Consider the following 18,206-nt stretch of genomic DNA (forward strand, 5'->3'; position numbering starts at 1 on the left):
TATTCATGGACAAGATGCTATAGTGAAATCATTAGTGACAACTACCAATGCAAAGAAGCATAAAACATGGTGTAAGGAGCATAAATCCTGGCCGCTGATCAGTGAAAACACGTCATAAGAATCCGATGAGTCAACATTTTCGTTATTTCCACCATTGGGCCAGATTTATGTATGGAGAATGCCAAAAGAAGCCTACAATCCTGATAGCTTGATTTCAATGGTTAAGCATGGAGGTGGAAGTGTTATGGTATGGGTATGGTATGGTATTATGCTGGTCCCATCATTATTCTCAAAGCGTGCATTACAGCCAATGATTATGTGAACATTTTAGGTGATCAGGTGCACCCATGAGTCAAATGTTGTTCCCAACAATGGTGTCATACTTCAGGATGATAATGTACCCATCCACACAGCCAGGACAGTACTGTCATATTATGAGGAGAATGCAACTGAACTGCAGCGTCTTCCCTGCCAGCACAGTCCCCGGACTTACACTTGTGGGTGCTATTGAGGTGCAGACTCCAGAGCAGGAGTCAGAAGAGGTTCTGACAGAAGAGTGGCGTAACATTCCACTGGAGACTATACAATCATTATATGCCAGTATTCCAAGAACAACTGCAGCTGTATTACGGCCAAATGGGGGTGCAACCCCTTATTAATAAATCATTCCCAGGTAAGTACAGGTGTTCACATTGTTCTGCCTATCCCCTGTATCTTAGGGCAACATGTCATTAAGAAACGTAAGCGTTGTAGTTTCCCCTTGCTTTTAGGCATTCACAGCACTGACATAGCACGGTCTTACTGAGTTGTCCTACAGATCATTTCATTCTCCAGACTGTTACACCTGGAACTACTGACCAGGATGCTGACTCTCTTAAGGAACAATTTATTAATCTGGCCTCTTCACAGATACCCTCCAATGTGGCTGCACCTACAGTGTGGCTACTTGTATTGTTGAGGCACTCAAGTTACTCCACCACGGCATGGTTCATGGTTTGTGTGAATCACTTAATTTAAAGTAATCAATTTCATCTGACTTAAATCCACTTTATCCCTTGTTACAAACAAAAGTGAAATGATCATTAATACATACTTGTAATAGGGTTATTTATGACATATTGCATGTTAAGAGGTATTGCCCTAAATAATATTTGCTTTCTCCGTTTCACACAATGTGGTGACTGCTGTTTTTTCTTTAGGGAATCAATGTAAACTATTTTACTGCTCAAATCTTCTGGCTATTGAGGAGGACATAACAGTACCAATTATTTTGACAAAATCCAACTGGACTTAGTCAGCATTTGGAGATTTTCTGCTTCGAATAAAATGGAGATTATACAGTGTTTTATTGTAGTAATCTAATTTATCTTTCACAAATGACAGTATTTTTTCCTTCCCTGCCCGTTTAGATGCTAACTGTGTGTTTTATGACAGATCCCATTAATACACTCCTGGAAATTGAAATAAGAACACCGTGAATTCATTGTCCCAGGAAGGGGAAACTTTATTGACACATTCCTGGGGTCAGATACATCACATGATCACACTGACAGAACCACAGGCACATAGACACAGGCAACAGAGCATGCACAATGTCGGCACTAGTACAGTGTATATCCACCTTTCGCAGCAATGCAGGCTGCTATTCTCCCATGGAGACGATCGTAGAGATGCTGGATGTAGTCCTGTGGAACGGCTTGCCATGCCATTTCCACCTGGCGCCTCAGTTGGACCAGCGTTCGTGCTGGACGTGCAGACCGCGTGAGACGACGCTTCATCCAGTCCCAAACATGCTCAATGGGGGACAGATCCGGAGATCTTGCTGGCCAGGGTAGTTGACTTACACCTTCTAGAGCACGTTGGATGGCACGGGATACATGCGGACGTGCATTGTCCTGTTGGAACAGCAAGTTCCCTTGCCGGTCTAGGAATGGTAGAACGATGGGTTCGATGACGGTTTGGATGTACCGTGCACTATTCAGTGTCCCTTCGACGATCACCAGTGGTGTACGGCCAGTGCAGGAGATCGCTCCCCACACCATGATGCCGGGTGTTGGCCCTGTGTGCCTCGGTCGTATGCAGTCCTGATTGTGGCGCTCACCTGCACGGCGCCAAACACGCATACGACCATCATTGGCACCAAGGCAGAAGCGACTCTCATCGCTGAAGACGACACGTCTCCATTCGTCCCTCCATTCACGCCTGTCGCGACACCACTTGAGGCGGGCTGCACGATGTTGGGGCGTGAGCGGAAGACGGCCTAACGGTGTGCGGGACCGTAGCCCAGCTTCATTGAGACGGTTGCGAATGGTCCTCGCCGATACCCCAGGAGCAACAGTGTCCCTAATTTGCTGGGAAGTGGCGGTGCGGTCCCCTACGGCACTGCGTAGGATCCTACGGTCTTGGCGTGCATCCGTGCGTCGCTGCGGTCCGGTCCCAGGTCGACGGGCACGTGCACCTTCCGCCGACCACTGGCGACAACATCGATGTACTGTGGAGACCTCACGCCCCACGTGTTGAGCAATTCGGCGGTACGTCCACCCGGCCCCCCGCATGCCCACTATACGCCCTCGCTCAAAGTCCGTCAACTGCACATACGGTTCACGTCCACGCTGTCGCGGCATGCTACCAGTGTTAAAGACTGCGATGGAGCTCCGTATGCCACGGCAAACTGGCTGACACTGACGGCGGCGGTGCACAAATGCTGCGCAGCTAGCGCCATTCGACGGCCAACACCGCGGTTCCTGGTGTGTCCGCTGTGCCGTGCGTGTGATCATTGCTTGTACAGCCCTCTCGCAGTGTCCGGAGCAAGTATGGTGGGTCTGACACACCGGTGTCAATGTGTTCTTTTTTCCATTTCCAGGAGTGTATATACGATTTATCAGTTCCATGACTATAATTGGTACTTTCATACGTGTCCACCATTTTACATTTTTAATATATATGAAGACTCAATCATATATGGTGATAGCGTTGGAAATTTCCATATTTACATAAGATGATTCAATGAAATGATAACTGTTTGGAACTGTAATTACAGTACTATAACATTTTTGTTTGTTACCTTGTCTACTATATTCTTCAGCTTTTCTTCACTTGTCTTCGTTTCATTAAGCTAAACTTTATAAGCACCAACATCACTGGGAAGTTGTCTGAAGACAGGTTTCTGAATTCTTCCATGTTGATCATATAATGTGGGCTTTCAAGGCCGGTATTAACTTCACTTAAAACTTCCAGACTGACAGGCTGTGGTTGATATGTAAAGCTTTCCTCTAACATTTTGTGTCTGGCTGTGGGAGACATCCTCAGAGGTGAAGCGGGTTAGGGTGGTGGTTAGATTCTTGATGAAGGTAATGATCAGTGTGCATGGCTTTTCTATACACCTTATGAACCAATGACCTGCCCATACATTTGCTTACTGTCACATCCAGAAGATTAAATTGCCCATTATTCTCAGTCTCTGAAGTCAATCAGATTTTTTAGTTGATACTATTCAAATGTACCTAGAAAGCATCCAACTCTTCTGCATGTGTCCATACTACAAAGGTATGATCAACACAGCAATACCACTCATCTGGTCTTTTACTGGCATTCTGAAGTGCCCATTATTCAAAAGTATCCATAGCAAAATTGTCCACAGATGGACAAACAGAACTGCCCTTAGCCACAACATCAATCTGTTCACAACAATTATTGTTGTATTGGAAGTAAGTTGTGATGGAATGAAGTCTGAATAACGACACCATATCAAGTTGAAAAATATCTGCTATTCACGAATAGCTTTATTCACTGGAATCGGGGTAAATAACAACACAACATCAAAACCGACAAGAATATCACTTGTGCCCACATTTATCTTTCTTCATTTTGCAATGAGATGAGCTAAATTTTTAATAACTTATGTATGTATTTATTACCTTGTCTACCATATTCTTAAGTTTTTCATCACTTTATCTTTGTTTCACTGTGCTAAACATTATAAGCACCAACATCACTGGGAATATGTTTGAAAGGCACTATAGCATTCACAATAGACCTCAGAGGAATCTGTTTTAACATTGTATTGACACGTTATCAGAAGCAACACCAAGCAAGTTTTACACTGCTTTCACATGTGAAGAGATCCACAATGAATAAGGTATAGAACAGTAAAAAGTCTCATAACTATAGAACACATCCATACACAGTCTCGTAGATGAGCATACAATAAGCAACTAAAGATAAGTGAGGGTGAGGGCTCAGTGGGCCGGTTTGTGAGGGCTGTTCAAAAAGTAAGGTGACTTTTCAAATTGCGCTGGCAATGTACATTTGATTATCTATTTTTTTTTATGTTGGCACACATGTCCTGAACATATGTTCACAGTTTCACATGTACAGCATACTTTGTTTGTTTCTGACAGATATAAAGGTTAGACGTGTTTTAGTGTGCACCGTAATTTTTGATTATTATAAGAAATTGAGCAAAGAATTTGCATCAAATTTTGTGTGAAAAATGGAATCAAGTGCTCTAAAACACTTGAAATGTTGACTGTGGCATACGGCTAGTCTGCTCTAAGTAACAAAAAATGCTTACAATTGGTACAAGTTCTTCCAAGACGGCCGAGAAAATGCCAACGACGAACCTCAATCTGGACGCCCGAGCACATCAACAACAGATGATAATGTCGAAGCTGTGAAGAAAATTGTTTTGGAAAATCATTGAATTACTATCAGAGAAACTGCTGAGGATGTTGGCATATCAGCCAGCTGGTGTCATGCAATTTTTTAAGGTGTTTTGGGCACGAGACGTGTGTAAGCGAAGTTTGTTCTCAAATTCCACAATTTTAATCAGAAGAACCGTTGCACGAGCATCACTCAGAAACTCTTGAATGATTTCAATGATGATCCTGATTTGCTCAAAAGGATCATAACTGGTGTGGTGAGGAAACATGGGTTTATGGTTATGACATGGAAACCAAAGCCCTGTTGTCCCAATGGAAGTATCTCGGAGAGCCAAGACCAAGAAAGGCACGCCAACTTCGATCAAATGTCAAAGTTTTGCTTACTGCTTATTGCTTCTCCCCCCCCCCCCCCCCCCCCTTCCATGGCACAGTGCATCATGAATTTTTGCCTCAAGGTCATACGGTCAATAAGGAGCATTACCTTGACGTTATGCGCCGTTTGCAAGAAGTAATACACCAAAAATGTCTGGAACTGTGGAAAAACAATTCATGGCTTTAGTACCACAACAATGCACCTGCTCATTCAATGTTACTTGTGAGAGGCTTTATGGCCAGAAATAACACAACAATCCTGTCTCAGCCACCATATTCACCAGTTTTTGGCCCCTGCACCTTTATCCTGTTCCCAAAACTGAAGAGACCTATGAAAGGATGAAGATTTTCAATGACTGAGGGAATAAAAACTGCATCGCTGGAAGTACTCAAGGCTGCACCAAAAAGTGCTTATGAGAAGTGCTTCAAGGATTGGAAGAAGCGTTAGCATAAGTGTATTGTATCTTAGGGGGATTACTTTGAAGGGGACAACATGAATATTAATGATTAAATAAATATTTTTTCATAAAAATATAAAGTCACCTTACTTTTTGAACACACCTTGTATATTGAGCTGTTGTGCAAATGCACAGTGCTTGCTACGCTGTCTGTGCAGATTGCAAGGTGATCTCTCTAGGCAGGCTGTGGGAGCTCTTTTATAATGCACTGTATGATTTTGAGCACTCACACTATAGGTTTGCAACAGAATCTATGGCTTGTGCACTTTGGGTGATTGATAGACCCCGGGTGGGCACACTTCCATTTCACAAAGTAGCTTATGTCATCAGAGGTGAAGGACGTTTTCACCAATTGATTTGTGATTCTTAAAATCTTCATGGTAAGATCCTGCTGAAGATTTTTTATAATTGGTGAGACTCAAAACATCAATGAACTTTCCCTGATAGTCCTCACTCTTCATCACAGCGATGGCATTACCCGTCTGTGGTAAGAACAATAATGTTACTAACTGTGTTAATATCCCTCAGCGCCTTCCCTCGTGTATGTGAAAAATTATTGTTAGCCGGCTTTCACTTTCATAGGATTCTAGCTGTTTCCATCCAAATTATACCAGTGAACTGCTATGGAAGCTGTCAGATACCGCCTCAATAGTTGCTCCATGAGTACCTTTAGAGGTGCCTCCCTCTATGTCTGATTTCACACTCCACCTTTGAGGATGTTTCCTGCAGCCAGAGATGAAAAGTTAGCCTCGAAGTTTTAAGTGGAGTCTTCCATGTTGGTCACAATACGGTATAGCCTTACATCTGGCCACACTATTCCTTCAGTTCTGACACTGACTGCACTGTCAAGCCATTGAATTGATAGCTATTCTCTTCCACAACATTGCTGAAAGTTAGACTTTAGCTTCCTACAATATTTTCCACATTCCTTTTCTCTTTATCAAGATAGATCTGTCATTACAATGTAATGCAATATATTTATGTTCCACAGTGTCTGAAGATGTGAATTACAGGTGGAACACTTTCTTGTACAAATGATGTTCACTTTATTGCTATCTGCAAGTAGTGCAGTTCACTCTCCATTCTGCTTGTTTAGTCTTTTTCTGGAAGAAATCTATGTTAGAATTTCGGGGTCACACTTGTGACATTTCCAACCAACCTAACAGTATCTACCACATTAAGAACACTTCCAATTCACGAGTATGGATTTCAATCCTCCTTATGTCTCTACTTGACTATGGTTATCTTTATTTCACACATTCATGAATAGTATTTATACTATCTGAAATATACACCTTATTGTTCTCATCACCGACATTTTGTGTAATAAGCACACACTACCTCCTATGAGGCATCAGTTGCTATATTATCAGTCACATACCATCACGAGTGTGCAGCACACTAGCTAATGCAATTATCTTCTTGAGCTGTGTCTCAGGTCCATCAAATGATGCTGGGAGCAGGACAGTAACAGCTGCTGCCTGACCCACGGGATTCACTGCAGAAGGTATTGCAGCAAGGCAGTCAGCCAGTATGTCGAGTGCAATAAGACGATGAGCGACAGGAAGGCATGTTGCAGACGCATTCAATGAGAGTAGTGACAAACTGTGTGACTGATCTTGGTTACTTGTCAGTGTCTCACCAATGTCCCGCTACAAATTTAGAACAGGCATTAAAACATTATTTACGATTACAAATTTTAATCAAATATGGGCAAAAATAATACACTTAACATATAGCATCATACACAAATAAAAATGGAACTAATCCTACGCTTCAAACCTGGTAGCTACCTTCTCCAACAAAGAAAGAAAATGTTTAGAAGGGACAAGTCATTCAGACAGTAAACAAAATATCCTCACTGGATCCTGGATTCAGGTGGGCACACCAGGGCAGGGTTAAGACAAATCAATACACTGGTGAGCCAAAACATTATGAACACTTGTTTAACAGTGTGTTGGTGCACCTTAGGAATACAATATAGCAGTGATTCAATGTGGCACAGATTCCACAAGCCTTTTTTATGTTTTTGGAGGTGCATGACTGCAGATTCTGATGCACAGCTCATGCAGTTCCTGTAAATCATGGGTTAATGGTTTATGGATGTGGACCTGGCAACTGTCAGCATCACAGACATGCGCCATTGTGTTCAAACTAGGCAAATATGGTGGCCAAGACCTCAATGTGAGTAGTATCACACTCCTCAAACCACTGTAGCAAATTTCTGGACTTGTAACAAACACAGTTATCCTTTATATATAAAAACAAAGATGAGGTGACTTACCGAACAAAAGCGCTGGCAGGTCGATAGACACACAAACAAACACAAACATACACACAAAATTCAAGCTTTCGCAACAAACTGTTGCCTCATCAGGAAAGAGGGAAGGAGAGGGGAAGACGAAAGGAAGTGGGTTTTAAGGGAGAGGGTAAGGAGTCATTCCAATCCCGGGAGCGGAAAGACTTACCTTAGGGGGAAAAAAGGACAGGTATGCACTCGCACACACGCACATATCCATCCACACATACAGACACAAGCACCCACTTCCTTTCGTCTTCCCCTCTCCTTCCCTCTTTCCTGATGAGGTAACAGTTTGTTGCGAAAGCTTGAATTTTGTGTGTATGTTTGTGTTTGTTTGTGTGTCTATCGACCTGCCAGCGCTTTTGTTCGGTAAGTCACCTCATCTTTGTTTTTATATACAATTTTTCACGCGTGGAATGTTTCCTTCTATTATATTGATATCACAGTTATCCTTTAGGTAGATGCCTTCACTGTCAGGGAGTACATCAAGCAAGAAGAGGGGTAAGTGATCTGTAATAATGTTCATGCAGTCTGCGGCTGACATGATGTCTGTAATTATTGTTATGAGTCCCTTGGAAGCCCCTGTTAATGTCCCTTATAGCATAACACTGCACTCACTGGCCTGTGCCCATGACACAGTGCATGTTTGGAACAGCCTTTGGTCTGGACAACGGAGTATCCAGTCAACATCATTGACATGATGTAACAAGAAATGTGATTCCTCCAAGCAGACATCACATTTCCACTGATACAAAATTCAATCTTGATGGTCAATTCCTCACTGAAATCCTGACTGACTATGTCATTGGGTCAACATGACAACTCACACAGGTCTTCTGCTGTGGAACCCCATGTATAACAATGTGTACTGAATGATGTGCTCCAAAACACTTGGACCTGGAGCAGTGTCGTAGTCTGCCATTAGACCTACCACATGTCAGACTTCAATGTGTATAATCCCAATGCTGTAAGTAGCATGTAATGACAGTTTTTCAGGAGAATATGAGTCACAGGAAACTGGTTATAAAGGGGAAATAAGTCCTGACCTGGGTTACAAAAATAGCATATGTCTCTCAAGAAAATATGAAGCAAATAGTCTCAACTACTGAGACTATCACCTATTTATGACAGATTATAAAGATAATGTTGTAAAGCTACTGAAATAATATCACTCACTAAATTGTTTTACTGTCAGAAACTCCATTGGGGAGAAATAGTGTTTTTCAGGAAAGAACATACTTTATTCTCACACAGACTCCTTTAGGGCACTGAAATATACACACTAGACAATAAATTAGTCACCACCAGGAGACATTAGACTAGAACTATCTAACTCTGCTTCTAAACTTGATAATGGTCTCCATTCAGTGAGGCAGAAGAGTCTACAAATTTCCTCAGGTATGCCATATCCAGCTGAAGCCATTCATTGATGATTAGATCTCTTACAGCTACCAAACTGTGAGGATGTTGACTCATACTATTTCTTAAAGGGTGAAAATGATGTAGTGGGCCTCTCTACACTTTTTCACCAAATCTGAATAAACTTCTGCTGGCAATGAATTATACAAAACAAAGAATTCTGTCCATCTGGACAAAACACTCACAACAAAACTCAAACAAACAAAACTATTCTGCTGATCTAGTTGACACTTACATTCTTTTGCAACATTTATCAACATAATATGAACCAAATTTGATTGATGCCAATACTGTACCTATGCCAAGCTAAAAAATTTCATCTTGCTCTTGTACCACAACCTCATGTGTCCAAATGATTTTCCTTGCATATCCACATTGATGAAGCAATGAAAACAATGACTCTATCTTTGCCCAGTTAGACTGTAGGAGTAGCAAAAATAATAATACACACGCCAGAATAGTTTATTGTGTGTGTGTATTTGTTGCTGAATGCTCCAAAAAATAACACAAGTTTGTAAGCTGAACTACCATCTTCCAATTCTTGTTTATGTGACAATTTATTGTTCAACACAGTAGTCACATGATGAGTGGTGATCTTTACTCATACTATTGTTTATATTTCATCCTGTATTTTCTAGTGTCATACAAATGTTGTCATGTAGTTTCTTTTCATTCTGTAACCTTGCTCCAGCCACAATTTTTTGTTGTATCTATTTCCTACATTTCTCCCTCACTATTATTGTGTCTTATGGTTACTTTCTCACTGGTTTTAAAAATATATGAATTACTGCTTACTACATAACATGTGCCACTTAATGCACATAATGGGTTGGTTTCTTTGATAAGGAAACAGTAAATTTCCTTCCCACATTTTCCCAGCTCCATCATGTGCTCCAAACAAGACCCTGATGTTTAGTGGGCATTAAACTCTTCTTCCTTCATAAAGCTGCACATTAATGAACTACTGATTGCAGGAACTGTGTAGCCTAGTTCTGCCTATCCCAATGACAAGTGCAGGGCAGTCACATTTAAACGCATACATAAAACAACTGCTGATCAGTGGTGTTTAGGAAAAGATAAATATTTGCCAGGATAGTTTGACTGTGGGTAGTACATTGCCCACCAGATATCATATGCTCGGTTCAAATTTGATATTTTGTAGATAATCAGGATGAGTGTTTCTAGCCAACTCTGATAAACAAATAGTTGACATTATTTAGAAAAGTGATTAGCATGTGTGATCTATTTTTGTGTTTTCCTTGCTCAGCAAACATCTTATTTTTGTGACAACTTATTATCAAAGCAGTACTTGGTTTCAGAAACTCAAAGATTACATTGTAGTAGACACACTTATGTCATAAGGAGCACAACTGCTTAGTTGTCAGAAACTGACCACAGACGGGTGTCACGTGTGACAAAAAATACATGAGCAACATAGCTGGGTAAGTATATAACTGGAGAAAAATTACACTGAGGTGGCAAAAGTCATGGGATACCTCCTAATATTGTGTCTGACCACCTTTCATCAAGCGTAGTGCAGTAACTCAATGTGAAATGGACTCAACACGTCATTGGAAGCCCCTGCTGAAAAAGTGGGTCATGCTTCTGCAGCCCATAAATGTTCAATGGGATTCATCTCAAGCAATCTTGGTTGCCAAATTGTTCACTCCAGTTGTCTTGAATGTTCTTCAACCCAAGTGCAAACAACTGTGTCAACCATAAAAACCCACTGTTGTTAGAGTAGGTGAAGTCCATGAATGGCTGCAAATGGTTTCCAAGTAGCCGAACATAACCATATCCAATCAGCAATTGGTTCAGCTGGACCAGAGGACCCACTCCATTCCATGTACACACAGCCCACACCATTAGGGTGTCACCATAAGCTTGCACAGTGCCCTGTTGACAACGTGGGTTTCAAATGAATAACCTGAGTACAAACTAAAGCTCCGCCAAGGCACTGCCCTTTTGTACCTAGCATATGGGATACTACTGCTACCTTATATATGAATATAGCTATGGCATGACATTTATCACCTCAGTGTAAACTGCCTGAATATGTTCATTAACTCTCTTTTGGCCAAAAAACCCCAACCTCTCCATCCCTGTTTTCACTCATTCTACACTCGTACTCTCCTCTTCACAATCTCTCTCTACCTCTCTTCTGATCCTCCTCCGAATCTTCAAATCCACTCCTCCACTGCATTGTGTGACATAAAAAAATTTCCCTGCTTGTAGCAGGGTGAGCTCACTGGTAACCATTCCAACTCCATACCCTTGCTGTGTCTCCCTCTCTGCCATCAGCCACCATTCACCTCCCCCCCACCCCCCTTCCTCTTTTCTACTCACACCAACTCCACCCAATGCAACCCCTCATCTCAGTCAAGTCATAACACCAGTACAATATAGTCAGTTGGGACAATGGTAGGCACGTGTGTGTGTGTGTGTGTGTGTGTGTGTGTGTGTGTGTGTGTGTGTGTGTGTTTTAATTCTGAATAAGAATGTCGTCCAAAAGCTTATCATTTTGGCTTGTATATGTGCCTGTCAACCACCCAACACAACTATGTTAAAATAATGGTCTAGTTCACAATAATATTTTACTAATTACTGATTTCAACTTCATACAGAAACCATCATGAGAAAATGAGTACTATCAGGCTGCTGCTGGCAGCTCTCGGACACTCACGTGGCAATACGATCATAAACTTCATTTTCTGAAGCTAACTTCTACATGAAGTCAAAACTGGCCACTAATAAAATATTATTGCAATCTAGGCTGTCTTTTAACCTATATGAATTGTTACTGGATTCATAGATAAAATGTCTTCTTCTCTGTCAAACACACTGGCATCAATTAAAGAACAATAATCTGGAATTCTTTTCATATCTTCAGAAAGAACGAAACCAAATGAAGAGACCGTCAATTAGGGTAGTACTTGCTGCACAAAGTTTACAGCTTCTGGATACTGGTATATAAAACTTTGGGATGAAAACACCAGTGACCTCCAATATGTTAAGTGTACAAATAAATATTATGTTGTATTTTAATTGTTTTTGTTTAATTTTTTTCATTTAATTATTAGAGCATCTTTCATTTGGTCTTCAAATTTCACTGATTATACCAATATGACATAAATACTACACTGTTAAGTTACAAATAAGCTTCAAAATATGCTCACTTACATTTCAGTGGCTCTTGAGTGTTGCTGAGCCTATTTTAATGAGTTATGTTCATACGAGCTCTAGAAAAAAAAACCTGCCTATAAGACTGCAAATGACATTTGTTTAGTCTTTGCTACACATTTCTTTCTTTTTTTAATTTACATGCTCTTTACAATGTATGCTACTTTCTCTTATTAGCTTGTGTCACTGAAGATATCAGTCTTTGAAATTTGTTAAGAAATGTGGGGAAGCACCATTAAATTCCACTTAAACACCAAATAAAAGTTCAATGAAGACAGAAAAATTGAAGGAAAATATACTATTTACTCAAAAAGTATACAAAAATAACAAGACAGATGTATAATTTTGTATATTATGACTGATAAATTGTATTTTAATAAAGAATCAGCTCAAAATATACCAATCAAAGATCTGGACCTTAATTGGAGCATCCTCCCTTCATGATATGAACTTCTTTTAATAATTAGAAACAGAAAAATAATTTACGTTACACCACAGAAAGCACTTAAATTTACTGCCTTATGTAATAAATATTGATGAGGCTCTCAGGTATTATGTGGAAGGCTTTGCTAATGCTTTGTGATATTTCAAAGCAGCATCTATTTGTTGCCTTCAGATGATGGTTTTTGGTGAAAACCTAGACAGGATGTTAATCGTCAGGAAGAAAGGAAAGTGAACATGTGATGCTTTAGTTTTTTCCTGGAGCTAATGATAATTTTTCTGTCATCCAAACAGGTGGACTTATCTGCGCAACAACTGCAGTATTTTGGAAAGTGAGCATCATCAGATGTGCCAATGACCAACTGCTTATGGGTCAGAGGCGGGCATTTACCTCCATGCTTGTCCTTCCTCACGGTTGGCCTGTGGTAGCTCCATTATTCTGTCTGTGATTTATCCCTGTGGGAACATTCAATGAGCAATATATGAATTGAATGTGGTCTACATTCAAAGCCTATTCATTCTTGTTGCAGGGTAATGCATCGAAACTTATAATTAATCCAAGTGGCCTGGGAGACAGCGCTGCATCCTTCCTCCCCATCTTCCAGATCATAGATACATCATTTTTCTTCAAAAAAGACTGTTATAACATCAAGTCAAACACATATATTTCAAAACGACACAACACATATAAGTCACTGAGCAAGTTGATAAAATAAGACATGTGAACACGGTAACATTCGAATGAGTACTGAGTCCAAGTCTAGCAGCCGCTGGCTGGCTGGCCGCTTAGGTGGCGTGGCTGCTGCATGGCTGGCAGACAGCGCCGCATGTAGAGGACACGCGTAATTGCGTGGCGGCACTTTGAATGTTCGGCGAGTCACAACAAATACTAGTAGAGTTCTTGGAAGATACAATACTGAATATTCATAAAGAAATGTGTGCACTTTCTGCAGTCCTCCAGCTATGGTAATCTCGAGGCAATGTTTGGGGAAAGATGGCTATGTAAAGATGGACCACAAGCTTGGTCACCAAGATCCCAATATTTGTTGGCTTCCTTAAATATTTTCTTGTGGAGCTACATTATTAGAAACCTGCAAATCTGGGAGGGCGAGAGATGATTCTCCTTACACCAGATATTTGTGATGAATTGTATTACAACTTTCTGAACATATAAAACTTATGTAACAACACAGTGATTATCATATTATGCAGTTTTTATTGTGTCCTATGTGATGCAATCTGCACAATAATCTCAGTTTTGGTGCAGACAACAACAGACTAAGACCACTGTGTTTGTCTTCCTGCATTAACAAGAGTAATGTAATAGAGCGAGGTTGAGCTATTGCAGTATGCAATACATTTGTTTAGTAAATCATCTAATCCCACTCAATTCAATTTTGTATATAATTATGTGGTTATTCTGCATTTATTATTCTTAATGATGTTAAGAACTATATAATAAATTATTTTAATGGTATCTACAATGAATCTCTATAAAATGAAGTGTAAAATATTTGTATTGTAACCGTATGTCACATTTATCATCTATGATACAAACCGAAATGAAGTTTTTTCTATAAATAATATGAATTGTCATAAGAAACACTACAACAGGAGGGAACTGAAATTATAATTTAGTCACATTTAAAACTAACATTTTGTAACACTCACTGTTTAAAATAAGTTTTGATTTAAAGGAATGCAAATTTATTAAATTTTACTACAATATTTTGTCACACATGTCATGGTCTGATAAGATAACATGGTAATGACTATTTGTAAACATAACTAAATGAAAATGTTATTGTCAATAATGCATATACGAGGACCATTCAGAAATTAGGGAACATTTCCGTCTGACGCCGCTAGACACACGCCGATCACGTATACTTTGATAAGTGCATGCTCGGCAGCTCAGTCGGCATCCATCTGCGACAGTGGGAACATCTCTGTGCGTATGTTTTTTTTTTTTTTAATCGAATTTGAAACGTGCGCTGCAATCGAAAATCCCATCAGTTGTGAGGTGCGGTCTGTGATACGGTTTTTGTTGCCAAAAAACCTAAAACCTATAGAAATTTATCATGAACTATGCAAAGTGTATGGAAACAATGTAATGAGTGAATGTTCCATTCTGAAATGGTGCATTCAGTTTAAAAAAGGCCGAACCAACGCTCATGATGAAGAGAAGAATGGATGCCCGAGCACTGTGACTGACGATCTTGTTGCTGAAGTTGATGAAATGATTCGTGAGGACTGTCGCTACACAATAATGGAGCTTTCACTTTCTTTTCCACAAGTTTCACTGACTTTGTTGTTTGAAATTGTCACTCAAAAGCTAGTCTACCACAAATTTTGTGCACAATGGGTGCCCAAATTGCTTACAGAGCACCATAAAGAACAGCGAATGGGGGCAATGTTGACATTTATAGAGGACTACCATAAACATGGTGATTCATTACTGAACTGAATTGTGACTGGTGATGAGACTTCGGTGAAACATGTCAACTGTGAGACAAAATTACAGTCCATGGAGTGGGGGCATGCAAAGTACCTACAAAAATCAAGAAAATGTTGTCAGCAAGGAAGTTGATGGTGACAGTGTTTTGGGATAGGTAAGGTGTGCTGCTTATTGATTTTCTCGAACGTGGAGCAACCATAAATTCTGCCCGGTACTGTCAAAGTTTGCACAGCCTTAGAAGAGCAGCTCGAAACAAACACTGAGGAAAACTGATGTCCAAAATTTTGTTTTTGCACGACAATGCTCGACTTCACATGGTAAACTGCACTAAAGAGCTCCTTAATTCATTCAAATGGGAAATTTTCCCTCATCCGCCCTACAGCCCCAATCTTGCACCAAGTGACTTCCACTTGTTTCCCAAGATGAAGAACTGGTTTGCAACACAGCACTTTGATGATGAACTCCAGACCGACGTGACTCACTGGCTGAAGTCTCAGGTGGCGGAATTTTATGATGAAGGTCTTTCAAAGCTTGTCCACTGGTATGATAACTGCCTCAATGTGTTTGGTGACTATGTGGAAAAGTAGTATGTCAGTCGCTCTTTCAGATGTATTTCTTGTACTTAGTTTTTTTATGCCAACACGTGCCCTACTTTCTGAATAGCCCTTGTACTCATGCTCACTGTTTGGTGGTTGTGTCTGCCAAACAGTGCAGTACATGTTGCTCGCCAAACTAGTACGCTGTGCAAGCAGTCAGTCATGTGGAGTTGTAAAAGTTTGGAGAATGCTGTGAAAGTAAAAGCATTATTCTCTAGTAATAATAATACATCCAGAAGTTATTCTGTGAATAAATCAGAGAAGTAACCAAAATATGGAGCATGAATGCTTATTATGAGAAGTAGTTAGTAACTCTAAACTATAAAATTTAGGTGTCAGTATACCACCAACAACAAATATAGCACTACCTGTTCTACAACATTTGTATTGAAAATAATGTTTATTAAGTAATAGGAGCCGTTGCAATTAAAAAACTTGAAATTTTGAACATTATTAGCATTTTTTGTAATGACAATATAATCAGAGTAGGGTTGTTACAATTATACAAGAAATGTAGATAAATACAAGATAGTTAAGGGACATGGGTCAAATATGGTTTGGTTTGTGGGATTGAAGGGACCAGACTGCTAGGGCCATCAGTCGGGGTCAAAGATGTTGTCCTTGTAACATTATACTGTTAAATGTACACTCTTTGACATAAAACTCGACCGGCGGCCGGCCGCTTCAGAGGCTAAGTCCGCGCCGATCGCGACATGGGACAATAAAACTGGCCAACTCGCTAATTCTCTAAGTCCGGTTATCTGCACAATCTGGCAACACAGCAGACTGCGGCACTTCCTGGAGGAAAACTTATCCCATGATAGAGAAACACTAGGCTGATTACGCCTGTGGTCTAGCGGTAGCGTGCGTTGTTTCTGTTCGTAATGTCAGTGGATCGAGAGCAGCTAGCATAAAATATTTTATAGCCTCTTCTGTCTGAATGCTGAAGACGTGAATGTAATGGTAGCGCAGATTCAATCTATTTCGCTTTCTGACACACCGATATCAAAATTTTATCCAGTAACGATTTTGCGGCAGATTTCCTGCAGACTGTCCTCCTCTGGACGCCGTATGCGGCAAAGCTCCGGGATCCATTTGCTGGCTACCGGCAGCCGCCGTGGCGACAGCAGCGGCGCTGCACTCCCCCGTTCTTTATCGAAAGTGCCTGCTCCTGCTCATCGCTTTTGATGATTTAAAACGCTTTATTATTAAATGTTGCTCCACAGAAAATTTCTACGATTTCCATTCACACTCAAAAGCAACGGAGACAGACGCCCTGATTAGTAGGCGGGTATTATATACATTAATCGGCAAGAGCCGAGTATGGCCCGAAATTAATTTTATAGACTGGGACGAAATTAAACCACCTCGCTACATTCGATGAATTTATAAATGCTTCATACCTCGTTTCTTTTCCTTTCAAACTCAATTATTTGTGCAACTTTTGGTCAAAGTTCGGATGTTTTCGTCAAGCTGGGGTGAGCGTCTGTGGTGTAAAGTGTATTACACTTCTTGTTTCATTCCTTATGGTAACTCTATGCGATAAACTGTGTGAATACCTTGCAATGCATGCTCTGTAGCAGTGCAGGAACACTGCACATTTGGAGTTCTATGTATGGGTTCATGAAGTATTTAATGTTGATCGGAAGTGATAGTTAAGGTCATCAGATTTAGACCAGAAAAAATTTGTCTTTTGGAGGTTTCAGAGAACGGAAAGGAATTGCTAACGCCGGTGTTAGAAAACGTCTACAGTTAAATGCTATTGCAAAAATTTAGAAGAGGGAAACTATATTAATCAACATGTGCACTTCATAAACAACCTTCTGACATGTTAGACCTATATGACGAACAAAACTCAAATTTATATCGTTGACAGTCGCTTTGAATCTTTTCAGGATCTGTTTTACAGTGAAGCACCTTGGCATTTGCAAAGCAGACATCAATGATATTAACTTAATTTACTAAGTCGAATCTGACGAAGATTGATGTTTAAAGGCATTCTTCAGATTTCGTATAAAGAATTTTTAGTAGCCGTTTGCAACTCCATTAATTAAAGTGGAAAATAAAAGTTTGTAGTCAGCGGCTTCCACCGAGATTGGAACTGCTATGTCATTCAGTACGACCACCGCAACGCACAAGGGAACCTCATTTTTTTTAATTTTGCTTTTTTCTTTTACTTTTTTTGACGATTACCCCTTTTTTTCTCTCTTAGTTTAAAGCCCCTTAGGAAAATGGCAATAAAAAAAGAAACTAAGTGCCACCGCCACTTTTCAACCTATAACAAAAAAAAAAAAATCTGGTCCACTTCAGGCGTTGGCT

The 18,206-nt window shown here is 40.3% G+C and overlaps 1 protein-coding gene across 3 annotated transcripts in view; it reads right to left on the reverse strand.

The window, feature by feature from the left end:
• Positions 1–18,206, reverse strand: part of LOC126412039 (AP-5 complex subunit beta-1-like) — a 175,597-nt gene that overhangs the window by 73,947 nt on the left and 83,444 nt on the right. For all 3 annotated transcript variants that reach the window (XR_007575218.1, XM_050081416.1, XM_050081415.1), the window contains exon 8: positions 6,873–7,143. Coding sequence is in view for 2 of the 3 variants with exons in the window: in XM_050081416.1 (XP_049937373.1) it covers positions 6,873–7,143 (271 nt within the window). In the remaining variant the exon portion in view is untranslated. The remainder of the gene's footprint in view (positions 1–6,872; positions 7,144–18,206) is intronic.

Source organism: Schistocerca serialis, chromosome 7 (assembly GCF_023864345.2).
Source record: "Schistocerca serialis cubense isolate TAMUIC-IGC-003099 chromosome 7, iqSchSeri2.2, whole genome shotgun sequence".
In the NCBI taxonomy this organism is placed as follows: Eukaryota; Metazoa; Arthropoda; class Insecta; order Orthoptera; family Acrididae; genus Schistocerca; species Schistocerca serialis.